At 42.6% G+C, this 14,102-nt stretch overlaps 1 protein-coding gene across 3 annotated transcripts in view; it reads right to left on the reverse strand.

Annotated features, from left to right (window-relative positions):
- Nucleotides 1–12,817, reverse strand: part of LOC149317077 (kinesin-like protein KIF13A) — a 101,126-nt gene extending 88,309 nt beyond the window's left edge. For all 3 annotated transcript variants that reach the window (XM_089516806.1, XM_089516804.1, XM_089516803.1), the window contains exons 1-2: nucleotides 12,599–12,817; nucleotides 11,213–11,306 (exon numbers count right to left, since the gene is read on the reverse strand). In XM_089516806.1, coding sequence (XP_089372932.1) covers nucleotides 11,213–11,306; nucleotides 12,599–12,653 — 149 coding nt within the window. In that variant the 5' untranslated portion in view covers nucleotides 12,654–12,817. The remainder of the gene's footprint in view (nucleotides 1–11,212; nucleotides 11,307–12,598) is intronic.
- Between the last annotated feature and the right edge of the window lie 1,285 nt (nucleotides 12,818–14,102).

The raw sequence follows: 14,102 nt of genomic DNA on the forward strand, positions 1-14,102 counted from the left end.
AATTGAAACATCAGTGTCTGTTACTTGCCTCTTTTCCAATTCCTGTATTTGTTAGGAACAAGCAATTACTAAAAACAGTTTGAGGATAGCTTCTAAGATCCCCCACCCAACACAAAACTAGTGAGCAGGAGGGGAAAACCAAGCTGGAATAACCTAAAACTCACTATAGTCAGTCCCTCTTTGGAGCTGGGCAATTATACTCTTGGCAGTGCATGCACATTGTAGAGCTGCTACTCTGGAAGCCAGTTACAATTCTATTTGTTTCTTTCATTCTAGGGTTGTTGTTGTTGTTGTTGTTTTGTTCAGTTCCATGTGTATGAGCATGGTGGCTTGGGCATGTTTTGTGGTTTGAAGCCATGGGAGGAAAAACCCTAACACAATAAGGGAAAGCATCAAAGTAAAATACTATTAAAACTGTGAACAGGCTTAAAATTGTATCATAAAATTATAAAAAAAATGGCTAGGGATCTGTTATGAAACACCACAAAATTCTGAAAATAAAGAACACAAGCCTGACATTCTCTGCCTTCACAAATTTTATTGGGGCAAACATATAAAGAAAGTATTATCCCACCCTTCATCAGCACATCAATTTTAGTAGATGAAACTTCTAAAGCAAGCAGGATTGCTCTCACAATAAAGAAAAAATCCTGTCTCATGGTAGGGAACACCCTACAATACCCAGAGGAACTAAATGTATCCTTTTTAAGAAAAAGAAAAAAGAAAAAAGATAGCTCACAAACAGTTCTTTCTAGGCTTCAAACTGGCATTAAGGCCAATTTAACCAGTCATGCTACAGTATCTCCAATCTTTTAGAGCGGGTGCACTTCTTTTAACAGGGCAGAAATGTTATCGTGGATTACAAAATGGATACAAGAGCACATTAACTCCACTTGCACAAACAAAAAGCTCTCTCACAGACACTTGGCAGGCTATCTGCTCTTCATTATGTGATCATGTATTTTATGCATCTTAGCATAAGTCATACTTTAAAATCCTGCCCCACACCAGACACTTATTTTTCTTTTTTCCTTTTTATTTTTCTCCCATTCCAACCCTCTGCTAGCAAAAAATAATGGCTGTTATGACTGGCACCATGACAATATCTGACTGTGCACTTCTAAACCTGGAACTGAAGCTAGCTCTGCTTGATTAAACAACACTGATCTGGATAGTAAATCCCACCCTTCCTACTAAAACACAAGATTAAAGAAAGTATCAGCAAGGAAACACTCAATGTAGATGTGGCTCCACACTTACTTTGGGACACACTGCAAGCTGTATTCTGAAGATGTTGTATGCAAGAAGGTTCCCATGTAAAAAGTCAAAGGGAACAAACAAGGTAACGTTTGTTGTAAGAAGCAGGAATTTTCTTGGAACAAGCCGGGGGGGGGGGGGGGGATATGCCAAACTTGGAAGCAGATTTGCTAATGACTGGAGTGGGCAGCTGCAGCAGGTCCAGGGGTCATGGTCTACCTTTTGGGGTTCATGTAGACTGTCAAAATGCAGTCTACATTGTACATGTGCTACATGTAGTGCAGAACATCAAAACCTAGCTTCAGCTAACAGCATTCTTACTAATTAGCTTCAAGTTTACTTTTTCCCTTTAAAAATTGATAATACAGTAAATTCTATTATCTGGACCTTTGAGAAATGATTTCAGTACTTGCTCCCAAACACCAGTACTATCAGGGCACAATATGTAAGTAAGAACTAAATTGTATAGCAATTTCAGAACATAGGTTATAAAGCCTATAACCTAATTCTGGCCAGAGTATAATGTTGTCATGTTGCTACCTCACAGTAGGCTGAGAGTGTCTCACATGGTGGAGAGGTCCAACTGGCTGGCAGTGAACATTGTACTGGAACTGGTTCCTTGTGTTATTTTTAATCTTCCAGGTAACCTATATACTTTAAATTGCAAGTAATAAATAAGGAAACTTGTATTTTACGATATTTTGTAGGATACACATAGCTGAAGGCATGTGCCTTCAGTTTGCCTATCAACTTATGGTGACCCCATGAATTTCAAAGGATTTTCCTAGGCAAGGAATATTCAGTGGTAGTTTTGCCATATCCTTCCCCAAAAGTAGGTTACTGAAACTCCCCACTAACAATTCCAAAAGGAATTAACTTTGAAAAGATAATGAAATGAATTGTCTCAGACTCAGGTAACAAAGCTAAAGTAGATAAATATACTATGTCTCCAGAATTACCTCCATGTTAAAAAAAATGTGATGCTGTTGTCAGTCCACCCCTTAGCAATACCAGATACTAAGTTGTTTATGCAGTGTGAGACTCTTTAGCAACCACACATTGGCAGGCAAACTAAGCTGCAATCATGCAGGAGATGGGAAGATGTCCTAGAACTATAGCATATACTAGATGTTCTCATCTTAAGGTGGAGAGAAAAGTGGGCCTCCCTGAGGAGGCAATCTGATCCCAGAAGCACTCTTTACCTGCAACAAAAATCTCTATGGTCAACTCCCTTCCACTGCTGGAGAGAGGGGAAGCATGCCAGTGGATATGTCTGGTAAGGCTGTGAGTCTCCTAAGTTGCCTTGAGTCCTTCTTTTGGGGAAAAAGAGGGATACAAATAAAATTATTAGTTCCCAACCATGCAACTGGATGATCCAGATCAGATCTCTCCCCTTAGACTCAAGGAGAAGGAAATCATGAAAAAGAAAGTGTCTAACAAGGACAAAAACAGCAAAAACTCTGCATGGCTTATCTCACTATGATATTGGATTTTTTTCATGATCTATTTCACACTGCACAATTAAACCACTCTGATACCACTTCAACTGACATGGCTGCATCCTATCAAATCCTGGGATTTATAGCCTGGTGAGTCATGAGAGCTCTCTGGTAAAAGACTGTAAATACCTTGTGAAAATACAAATCCCAGTAAAGGATGGAGCATGGCAGTTAAAGTGGCTCAAGTGCTCTGTGTGAAGTTAGAGACAGAAGACTTCAGTGATGAAGCATTCCACAACTCCTACAGAATTACCAAAGACTAAAGGTAATCTACATGAAAAGAATAGGACCTGTGCCATTTTGAGACAGTTATAGATAAAGTTGCCTCTTTGTTTCCAGGACTAAATCAAAGCACTGGTATACAAAGCCTTGAACAATGTGGAAGTCAAGTGTTTGAAGAAACACCTGTTCCTGTATCAGCCTGCTCATGTTTTTAATTCAGAAGGCAGACGAAAGCCTATCATTGTCTCACCACTAAGTGAGATGACACAAGTTTGGTGCCCAACTTTGGAAAGTGATGTAACAGGATTTTCCCTTGCAATTTTGATATTGCACTGCCAGTTAAAATTCATTTGTTTACCCAGTCATTTATGAGCAGTTAGTTGTTGCTGTAATTAATCTGATTCAACCTGTTATTGTTGTTCTGCCTTCAAGTCCTTCTGACCTAAAGCAATTCTAAGGCAAAGCAATCACAGAGGTTCCTTGAAAAGCTTTTTGACAAGTTGTCCAGGTTTTAAGATCTCCAGGTGAGGGCTTTCTCTTGGTCCTACTCCTGTACCATTTCAGATACATTTGGTAAGGACCTGGAATTCAGCCTTCTCGATGACTATTTACAGATGATGGAACCTTCTGCCAAAGGAAGCTCAGCTCTCTCCCTGCTCTTTTCAAGAGCAGGCAAAGACCTTCTTATTTAAACAGGCCTCCAGCTAGTAACTGGTTGGAGAAGTGCAACAGGTGGGCTGTTTAAGAGGCCTTAATGTCCTTTTAACTGTTTTAAATTAATGTTTTAAGTGGATTTTGTTTAATGTTTTATTTTTTGTATTTCAGGGTGGTTTGGCTGTATTATTTAACATATGGTATAAGTCACTCTGGGTCCCATAAGAGAGAAAAGTGGAACATAAAATAATTAAATAAACAGTAAGATTTGATCCAAGGGGCTCTGCCATTGCCTTTCTCAGTCAATGTGACTTGCCCAAGACCACCCAATAGATTTCCATGGCCACGCAGAGATTCAAATCCTGATTCCCTACATTCCTGGTCCAATTTTGGAACAACAACTTCACTCTGACCCCAAACTGACCTCCTAGAGGAGCTGCTGTTCCCCCAAAAGCAAGGAGGACACATAGTCACCTTGCATAGGAGGAGGCAGGAGCCCTAGAAATAACAGAACTGGAAAATCCCCATAGGAAGTTTGGGAGTTGCTAGACAAGAAGAGCCACTACTTCCAAAAGCTAGACACTACTTGGGCCTTAAAGCTAATGGACCGGTGATCAGCTTAATGACTCACCCATTGATCTGTGTGTCCACCCAATTGTGTCCAGACCTATTCGCATTGTTGCAACATATCCTCTCCTTGGCTTAACAATAGCCCAGGTAAACAAATCCTTTATCTAAAACTTTATCTTCTGCCACAGGCTAGATTCAGCCTATAAAAACCTTGGGTTTAGACCACCCGACGTGCTATAACCAGATTGCAGCCTGGCCCACACCAGTCTGGACTCTGAACTTAGCTCCCTCAGCCATCTTTCCCCATGCTTCGGCAGCCGTGAATCTTCACTCATCCAAACCTGCATCGGACTTCCCGGAGAAGACTTCAAAGGTAACGTATCTCCCGTAGTGGCGCCTCTCTCTAAACCTATCTCCTAAATTCACCCCTTTGCTTTCCACAAGTACTGAATGTGTGTGTGAGTGTGAGTGGCGCTTTGTTGTATGTGTGTGTTTCTACTTTAATAAACTCTAGACATTTAATTGGAAATAGTCTTTATCTGCGTCATCTCTCAAGGGATTCTTTGGCAACCTTTTGTATACACCTTGGGACACGGTCTTGCAAGGGCTTTGTTAGGACCCTCCCTCTACGCAATTTGACCTAATTAAAAATTCCCCTAATTACAGACTTCCTAACAGAGGTATACTGCGGGAGAGCTCCCCATTGAAATTACGGAGGTCGATTTGCCCATGCGCAGAGAAAGTGTGGATTTTTGAAATCCACAACCAGAGAGAAACAGCTGCTGATGGGTGACCGCCATAGTCACCCAGATGTTGGCAGTGGTAGTCACTTCATTAATTATGCATCGCCAAAGGGCACTACTACCGGCCTGGTGCCCAGCCATCATTTTTTAAGCAGTTCAGACACACAGCTCGAGAAAGTGATGAGCTGGTCAAACTCTGTCTCTTCTGGTTAGTCTGGCTGAGATGAAAATTCAACGAGGAACACACAGAGCCAGATTTCAACTCCATTTCAACTTCAAATTATGAACATAATCCTACAAAAATCACATCACATCCTCCCCCAAAATGCACTATCAGACTCCAACCACTGGACCGTACTCCTAACATTGTAACAAGAGAAGATAATGTTCTACCAGTGTCAAATAAGATCAGACTCCAACCACTGGACTATACTCCTGACATTGTGATGAGAGATGAAAATTTTCCACCAGTGATGGTCTCAAATAAGGCAAGACGTTCAACGTACAAAATAAATAATTTAATTATCACTAAAAAGGTCACTGTCTTTCAAGGATCTGATAATGTCATTCAAGAATCTGCACCAGAAACACCCTCTTCTACGAATTCAGAATAATAATTTTGACTTTTCTGTTTAATTTTTTTTTATGTTTTAATTTTTTTTTAAAAAATTAAATTACGGAGGTCGCCCCTCCGTGAATATTGAAAACCGTGGACCTCAAGTCCACAAGAAAGGTGGGGCAACTGTAGTTTATTGTTGCACCAGAGCTCTGACAAAGCAGGCTAAATGTCTCACAAAACTACAGTTCCCAGAATTCCCTAGCATTGAGCCAGGGCACTTAAAGCAGTCTCAAACTGGATTATTTCTGCAGTGTACTTTGGACCATGATTAAGTTCAGGTTTACTCTTCCACTTTGGCTATCACCTGGTAAAATAACACCACCCAGATTAGGAGGCTAAAAGGATATATCAGAGTGTTTTTGATTTCAAATGTATAATTAACAATTTAGTGAAATTTTATATTCAACTGTGCATGAAATTTCATGTCATCCTGGAAGTTGGGACAAATCTAAATGCACTAACACATGACTAAATCATTGTATTCACACAAAGACTACAAATTCAAATCCTTGATATAAATAAATAAAATGTACACTTGCACATGTGAGTGGGCGCACTCCCATCCACTTCACTTTCACTATAGTTATGTATAGGGTGGGGCAACTAGCGGCATTCTAGATGAAGCTGGAGTGCAACTCCCATCAGCCCTAGATTGTACAATCATTGGTGAGAGATCATAGGAGCTGTAGGCTAACAACATCCGGATGGCCACTAACTCTGCACCCCTGAAGGTTTTTTGATGAAAATTACACAACACTCCACAACCCAATAAGAAGGATGGGCCACTATAGAGACTAGGGGGCTATGCAGACTATAGACTACAGAGACTAGGGAGCCGGCATGGGGACGAAGTTGAAGTCTGGCGTCCACATGACGCATGGCCCATGGCAGCATGCCGCCGCATGCCGCACCACATGGTGCACAGTGTCATGGCACTCCTCTGGCGCTGCATCCACATGATGCAGTGCCAAAGGAGTGCCATAAAGCACAAAAAGGAACCACTTTTCCCAGCTCCTTTTTGCGCCATGGGAAGGCCAGATTGGACCGCATCGTGCGGTTGCCATGACCCCGATTTGGCGAAGATGGAGGCGGTTGTAGGCCACCCCTTCAGGGGCGGTCTGCACAGCCCCATATATACTCTAGATTGTTCTCTTATGCTTGGAAGAAAGGTGGGGAACGCACATCGTTTTTTTAAAAATCACAAGAATATTACAGTCCTCTTTGTATACCAATAGCACTATAATCAAATGTATGAAGTTTATTGCATGGGGCTTCAACCGTTCCCCAGCACGTTCTAACGGGGGCGCGCAGGGGCGTGCACGGAACGCGATGGGCACCGGATGGGGCCCAGAACGCGACTTTATCGCACGGGGGGCCGCCGACGCCGCCGACACGCATTCCCATCGCGTCCCAATTCGGTTCCAGAGGGCGCCATTTCTGGGAACTGTTTCAAAGCGTCCCCAGAAATGGCACCCTCTGGAACCGAATTGGGACGCGATGGGAACACGAGGTGGCGGCGTCCCCACGTGCGATAAAGTCGCGTTCTGGGCCCCATCCGGTGCCCATCGCATTCTGTGCACGCCCCTGCGCGCCCCCTTTAGAACGCGCTGGGGAATGGTTGAAGCCCCATGCGATAAACTTATATATCTCAGTATGCTATAGTTTATTGTATTACATTGTTATATAGTTTATATTAATTGTGGCATGAGAGGCAATTTCCATGCTGCTTATTTATTGTATTTATATCAACCACCCAGGAACACAATTCTCTGGCCAGTTCACAAAAATACCATTTACTGTACCAAACACATTCAAGGTAATGCTACATTTAACATTGCTACACATCTCTAATGACCTCTTTGAGCTGGAAGGATAACAGTTATGTGAAAACATAATGATCGCTCCAGTACCCACATAAGTCAATTATATGTAAGACTTTCTAATCTCTTACAAACTACGATACATTAAATACTACATGTGTTGTAAAGTATATTTTTGACTAGTCAAAACTATGACATTTTTGGTATTTTTCCTATCTCAGAAGTTTGAAAAATTAAGGTAGTTCATTCAACATGTATATTTTCAGTTATACAGAATTCATCAGAAAAAGTACTGGGCAACTCATGCTTGTAAAGCCTTTAACAACAGCTAGTCTAACTTTTAAACAGCCTTACCTAAGCCAATATTTTTCATTCAAAAACAGAACTGAAAATCTTTAATCAGAAATCTGCTTTGATATTTCTATTATTTGAATAAGGACTGTGTTTAGTCTCTCTATACTGAAAAAGGAAACTCTGAAACTGATACCTGCAAACACATGAAAAAGAAGTATGAAGTGCTGTCAACAAGAACCAATACCAGCTGCTTCCACTTTGATTTCATATACATCAGAAACAACACTGTCACATATGTGTCATCTGAACCATGGGGTTTCAATAATGCACAGTTTGAGAGTGGTACTTCACCAGAATAGTAACTAGGTCACTGTCTAGAATGTGATTAGTGAAATCGCTAAAGCAGCTCATAAATGCTTGTTTCTCTATTCAATTTTTTTTTAAAAACTGTACCTAAATCACTTTGCATCCTGATAAGTTTTAACAGGGACAGCAATTTAAGAGAGGTCAAGATCAGATAGTTTTGCTGTTTCCTATAAACAAAGGCAAAGACTGTTGTCAGCTGTTATTCAATCTTCTACCTCAAGCAGGTGATATTAAGAGCGCCTGTATAGCAGCTTCTTTCTAGCTGATAATTCCTCTGGATACAAAGACAGTTGGTAGCTGTCTCATTTCACTTGACACTCCATTCAGATAAGTTTCAGCTGAGGCTTTTGCAACAAAACACCAACTCCCCAGAGCTGGAACCTTTCCTTCCTAACTTTCTTTAAGCCTGAAGCAATGTTAAATAAAAGGACAAACTTTATCAGCCCCCACAAATAACTCTATTGTCTATCATGGTTTTCTTTAAAAATATATATAAGGTAGTTCATTCAACATGTATTAAAAAAGGAAAAAAATTAATTGTTAAAAGTATGGAAATTAGGCAGTTTTTTTAAAACTCCAATAAATAAAACAGCATACAAAGAAGGAATACGATGAACTAGCTTTGTCACTGCAAATATTATTTTCCCTTTTAGCTAGAAAACTGAAAAAAACAAGGCAGACTTTCATCCTTAAGATGTATGACCCAAAGGTGCCCAGTAAATCTCACTACTGTAGGGGTGGCAAATCCACACTTGATTTTACTACTGCTCCTCCAAGACCTGCTCCACACTGCTTAGTACCTCTGCTGGTGCTGAACCTCCAGCACCAGGAGAGCTCCTGTTCAACACACAGCAGCTGCAGAGAAAAAGCAGCAGTAAAATCTAGAGCAGAGTCACCATCGCTGTGATGGCAGATCCACCAGCCACTCTTCATGTGAAGTGTGACGCTACAGTGGGACTATTCTGGGCCAGGCAACTCCATCTTACTAACACCTTGATTTTATCCTTAAGCCCATTACCTTCAAGCTACAAGTAATTCTGCACACGAATTCTGTGTCAGCTGCTTTTTCATGAAGCTAATATTACACAACCAGGTAATTTAGCAGAGGTACACATCTTTCAGTAGTATCAAGTTTCCAGTCTAAGAACACTTCCTGATCCATTATTGCTCTTGAAGAGTCATATGGCCAGAGGGGCTTGCCTTCACCAACAGCAAGTGTTCCCATAAGAGGCAGATCTGGCTACATGCTCTGGTTATATCACTGCTGGATTATTGTCAAGCACTCTACACAGGTTTTCCATTTTGACAGCACTTTAACTGCCATGGCTCTATGCTATTGAATTCTGTTAATTGTAGTTTTGTGAGACATTTCACTTTCTCTCTCAGAGAGCTCTGGTGCCTCAACAAATTATAATTCCCAGAATTCTATAGCACTGTGCAGTGCAGCTGGCAGCTAAAGTGATGTCAAGCAGAATCATTTCTGCAGTGCAGATGCCATCCTTGAAGAATTTTTGGAGAGTGTAGCATGTACAGCAAGGGCAGGAAAACTGCAACGCATTCGGCCCCAATCCCTCAACCCCTCCCCTATTTAAAAAAAATGGTAAAAAGCATCCTCAAATGACCCAAAACACTGCCACCATGCCCCCAAACACAACAGTTTCCTTTTAATATTCTCAATCCACCAAAAACTATACAAATAACAGGATGGTCAATGCAGAAGTTGATTTTTGGTCACATCTGGATTGTACTTTTGGTGATTTTCAGCTGAAAATTGCACAAGCAGCCTGGCATATAGGTATGGAAACTGGCTCCCACTGCAGTTGGCCACTTCATGGAGTATCAGAGACTCTTTATTCAGAGTACATTACACTTGTCCAATCCTCATTGGGGCCCAATAAATTTCCTTTTCAAGCCCTAATTACTTGGATTCAGCAATGTGCTGCTCAGAACAGAATATATGGCACTTCCTTAAACCAAGGTCTTACTTCTGCAAGGAAGGAAAATTAGACCAGAAAGAATAAGCAATGATTTTCAAATGCACACACAAATGCATAAATACAACAGGACACCAATACCTTACAGTTGCAGGTGCTTTTAACTTAGTCCAAGTTCAATGCCACAGACTGCACTAATGTTATCAGCCTTAGCAATTTATGCTGACTACTTTGTGCTGTTGATTAATGCACATGACTGAGCTTTTACTGATCAAAGTTCATAAGAGAAGAAATTTAAGTAAGAAGTTTCAGACACCTCTCCATCTTTCAGACAAATACTTCCCTTTACTTCCCTCCTAATAGTGCAATTCAGATGCAAATATCAAAAATACTAGAATCTGAGCAGCACAAGAGAAGCCCTATAAATACACACTTCACTAACGGCACGAAACTCTGCTATCTTCCTTTCTTTCCTGGTTATTAGTTCTGTTTCTCAAGAAAGATATTTTGAGACAACTTTTACATCCCTAGTTCTCCCTCAATGGAATTCTGTGTAAATAAAAACTTTGAGGACATAATCTTACCTAATCTTGCCCTCAGTATAAAGCCAAATAGTCATAACAATCAACTGATAACAATAACTGAATACTAATGTAACTTGTGTCCATGTGTCCTTTGCACAACCTCCCTTCCTGACCTCTCAAAAATAATAAAAGAAAAAATATCTATTTTTACATACTTGCACATTGGTATTTCGGACTGTTTCCAACTGTTCCTTCTGTTCAAGATTTTACAAATAAATGCAAGCTACATAAATTATTTTAGCACTTTCTCCTCATTAAAACAAACCGTAAAGAACAACGAAACCAGCAGATAATCCAGCCATGTGTACATATGTTGGAAGCTAATAAACAACCCCAACGATTTCTTTTTCTGCCTAAGAATCTAAATTAATACTTTGCTCCCAAATCAACTCTGGATGGTATATGCCTCAGTAACAGTGAAATTCAGTTACAAGGCTAACACTAACAACTTTCTATACACACATCTCAACACTCAAGTGTTGTAGTTTAATTAATCTTGTTCCTTGTTTATGTCACTAACAAAAAATAACATGCCAGGACTACATTTCCTGAATAGAGGTGCTGAAATAGTTGATGTTTCCTCAGAAAGTTCATACATGGAAATCATTACTTTACTTGAAAATATAGAGTTAGATGTGTTCCTTTTTTACCTGTTTTCTCCTTGTTTGTTGTTTGAAGGTGGAGGATGCAAGACAGTTTGATTCCCTTCCATCTCCACAATGCACTTGGTACTCAGCTCCATTTCTGGAACGTAACACAACAGAGGAGTTCAGAACATTCCCTGACAGAATGATACACACTCCATCCCCAGCCAGCAGAGCTTTTCCTGTTTCTTTCTTCTGCTGTCTAGAAAACAACACCCACTTGCTGCTATGAGTATAGGAAATGACAGGGGCGTTGTTCTCATCCCCCCCTAAAAAAAGCCTGGAGCAAGAATTTGGGAGGCCTACAGAGCCACAGGGGCTGTCCACTACTGTGGGCTATGTTCATTTCTGAACCACAGGATGGCTGGCACCTTTCTGGAAGTGCTGCCAATTTCTTTCTCTCAGTGAGTCTCAAAGGTGCTACAAGACCTTTCCATGTACTGATTCTACAGACTAACACAGCTATATCTTTGAATACTACCACTATGAAAAGCACCAAATTTAGCCAAATGGAGTGGAAATCCATCAGCCTCTTCAAGAAACCTGCCCAGATACAGACAGATATATGCCTTCGCCTAGCTTCCACTCCACCAAATACATCTGAGGAAGTAGACTCAAGTCTACCAAAGCTCATGCATGCTGCCAATCTTTCTTCCAGTCAGTCTCAAAGGTGCGACAAGAACTCTCCAGATCTTTCTGAAGAGTAAGTTTTCAAAGAGGTAGCAGTGATAGTTTGGACTACCTAAATCAGTTTGTCTTAAAGGTGTATGTAGAGAGATCTTGTAGCACCTTTGACACCGACTGAAAGAAAGAAGCTGGCAGCATGAGCTTTTGGAGACTTGAGTCTGCTTCCTCAGGCGCATTTGTGAACAGGGGATCAAATGTATCTGAGGAAGTAGACTCAAGGCTAGGAAAGCTCATGCTGCCAACAACCTCTGTCGTTGGCTTAGTCTCAGAGGTGCCACAAGATCTCTCTACCTTCAAGAAAACAAAAGCTGTAAAAACACTCATGTCGATGTAAATCCGTGCTTCTTGGTCCTGCTCAAAATGGAGGACCTTTTGGAATTTCTCCTGGGCAGAAGCTTGAGACGTAGGACACGTCCTGGAAAAGGAGGACCGCTTTAACTCGTTGTCTGGCTCTCTGCTATGGAATTCTGGGAGTTGGAGTTTGCTGTGGGCCCAGAGCGGAGCTCCAACTCCCAGAATTCCATAGCAGAGAGCCAGAAAGTGTTACAGAGGTGCTAAACCGGGTTATTTCTCCACTGTGGATGCAGCCAAGCTCCTCCTCCTCCTCCGAGGAAGTCATGCAGGGACGAGGATAAAGGCGAATATCCCTCTCTTTTGTTGCCGTCGTTGTCGCTCTTCCTCCTGTTCCGCCTCCATCATTATTACCTCTCCTGTTCAAGGGCCGGACTCTGACGGCCACTTTCACCTTGGTGTCCGACATCTTCGTGCCAGGAGCAGGAGCAGGAGGGGGGCCCCGGCGACCCTCTCCAGCCTCGGCGGCGCTTCCCTCCCTCGATCCGTCCGTCTCTCAGGGCAGGCACCCGCCGCCGGGAGGAGTCTCCCGCCGCAGCCCCGCCGCCATCGCTGGGGCGGAGGAGGGGCCAGGAGGAGGAGGAGGAGGACGCAGGCGCCGCCAAGCTCCTTCTTCGCCTCGAGCCTCTCAGTCAGAACCCGCAAAGCTCCCTCAGTCGCCTCGCCTCAAGCCGCCTGAAGCGTTCTTATTGGCCTCAAGTTCCACAACTCTTCGCCTCAGTCAGGCCATTCTTCTTGGCCTCAGGCACTCTTCTTCTCCCGCTCAGCCTCGGCTGCCCTGCGAGAAGCCCTGCTGCCCTGGCCCCCATCCCGACTCTCCCTCCTCCTCCTCCTCCTCCTCCCCATCCCCATCCCAACCGCCATCTTCGCCTCCCTCCCTCCCTCCCGCTCTGCCTTCGGGTGAGATTCCAGGACCAGGCAGACGGGAGGGGAGGAGAGAGGTCGGAAAGTGACGGAGATTGCCGAACGTCTTCGGAAGAGAGGGAGGGAGAGAGGAGGGAAAACGTTTATAGGGAGAGCTTCGGGAGGCGCTGTCCGGCCTGTGGAGCAACGGCCGCCTCTACGCATGCGCAGAAGGAAAAGAATGCCAAGAGCTACTTTGACACCGCTGTACTTGCCATGGCTCCTTACTATGGAATTCTGGGAATTGTAGTTCGTTGTGGCACCAGAGCTCTCTGAGAGAAAAGGCTAAATGTCTCACGGAACTACAATTCCCAGGATTCCCTAGCATTGAGCAATGGCAGTTAAAGCGGCGTCAAACTGCATCAGTTTCTGTAATGTGGATGATTCAGCCCAGGTCTTTTTGGAAAGCTTTTGCTGCTACGACATCTTTTGCTCGTTTTAGTCTCAAAGGCGTTACAAAATCCCTTGGCATAGCGATATTCCGGGCTAAGGTCCAAAACACATTACGGGAATAATTCCAGTTTGAGGCTCCTTCAACTGCCTCAGTGCTGGGGAATCCTGGGAACTGTAGTTTATTGTGGCAGCAGAGCTCTCTGACAGAGAAGGCTAAATGTCTCACAAACACTACACTTCCCAGAATTCCCTAGCATTGAGCCAGGGAAGTTAAAGCGGTTTCAAACTAGATTATTTCTGCAGTGTGTTTTTGGACCTAACATGGCTATGGCCTAAAACACACTGCAGAAATAATCCAGTTGGAGGCCGTTTTAACCGCCTTGGGAATCTTGGGAATTGTAGTTTATTGTCCTGACAAGGAAGGCTAAATGTCTCACAGAACTACAGTCCCCAGAACTCGCTAGCATTGAGCCAGTGCAGTTAAAGTGGTCTCAAACTGGATTATTTCTGCAGTGTGTAATTGGATCTATGCCTCTGAATTATACCCTTACCTGGGTATCTA

The sequence above is a fragment of the Sceloporus occidentalis genome, unplaced genomic scaffold (genome assembly GCF_023333645.1).
Source record: "Sceloporus occidentalis isolate IW3139 unplaced genomic scaffold, rSceOcc1.0.p SCAF_3, whole genome shotgun sequence".
In the NCBI taxonomy this organism is placed as follows: domain Eukaryota; kingdom Metazoa; phylum Chordata; class Lepidosauria; order Squamata; family Phrynosomatidae; genus Sceloporus; species Sceloporus occidentalis.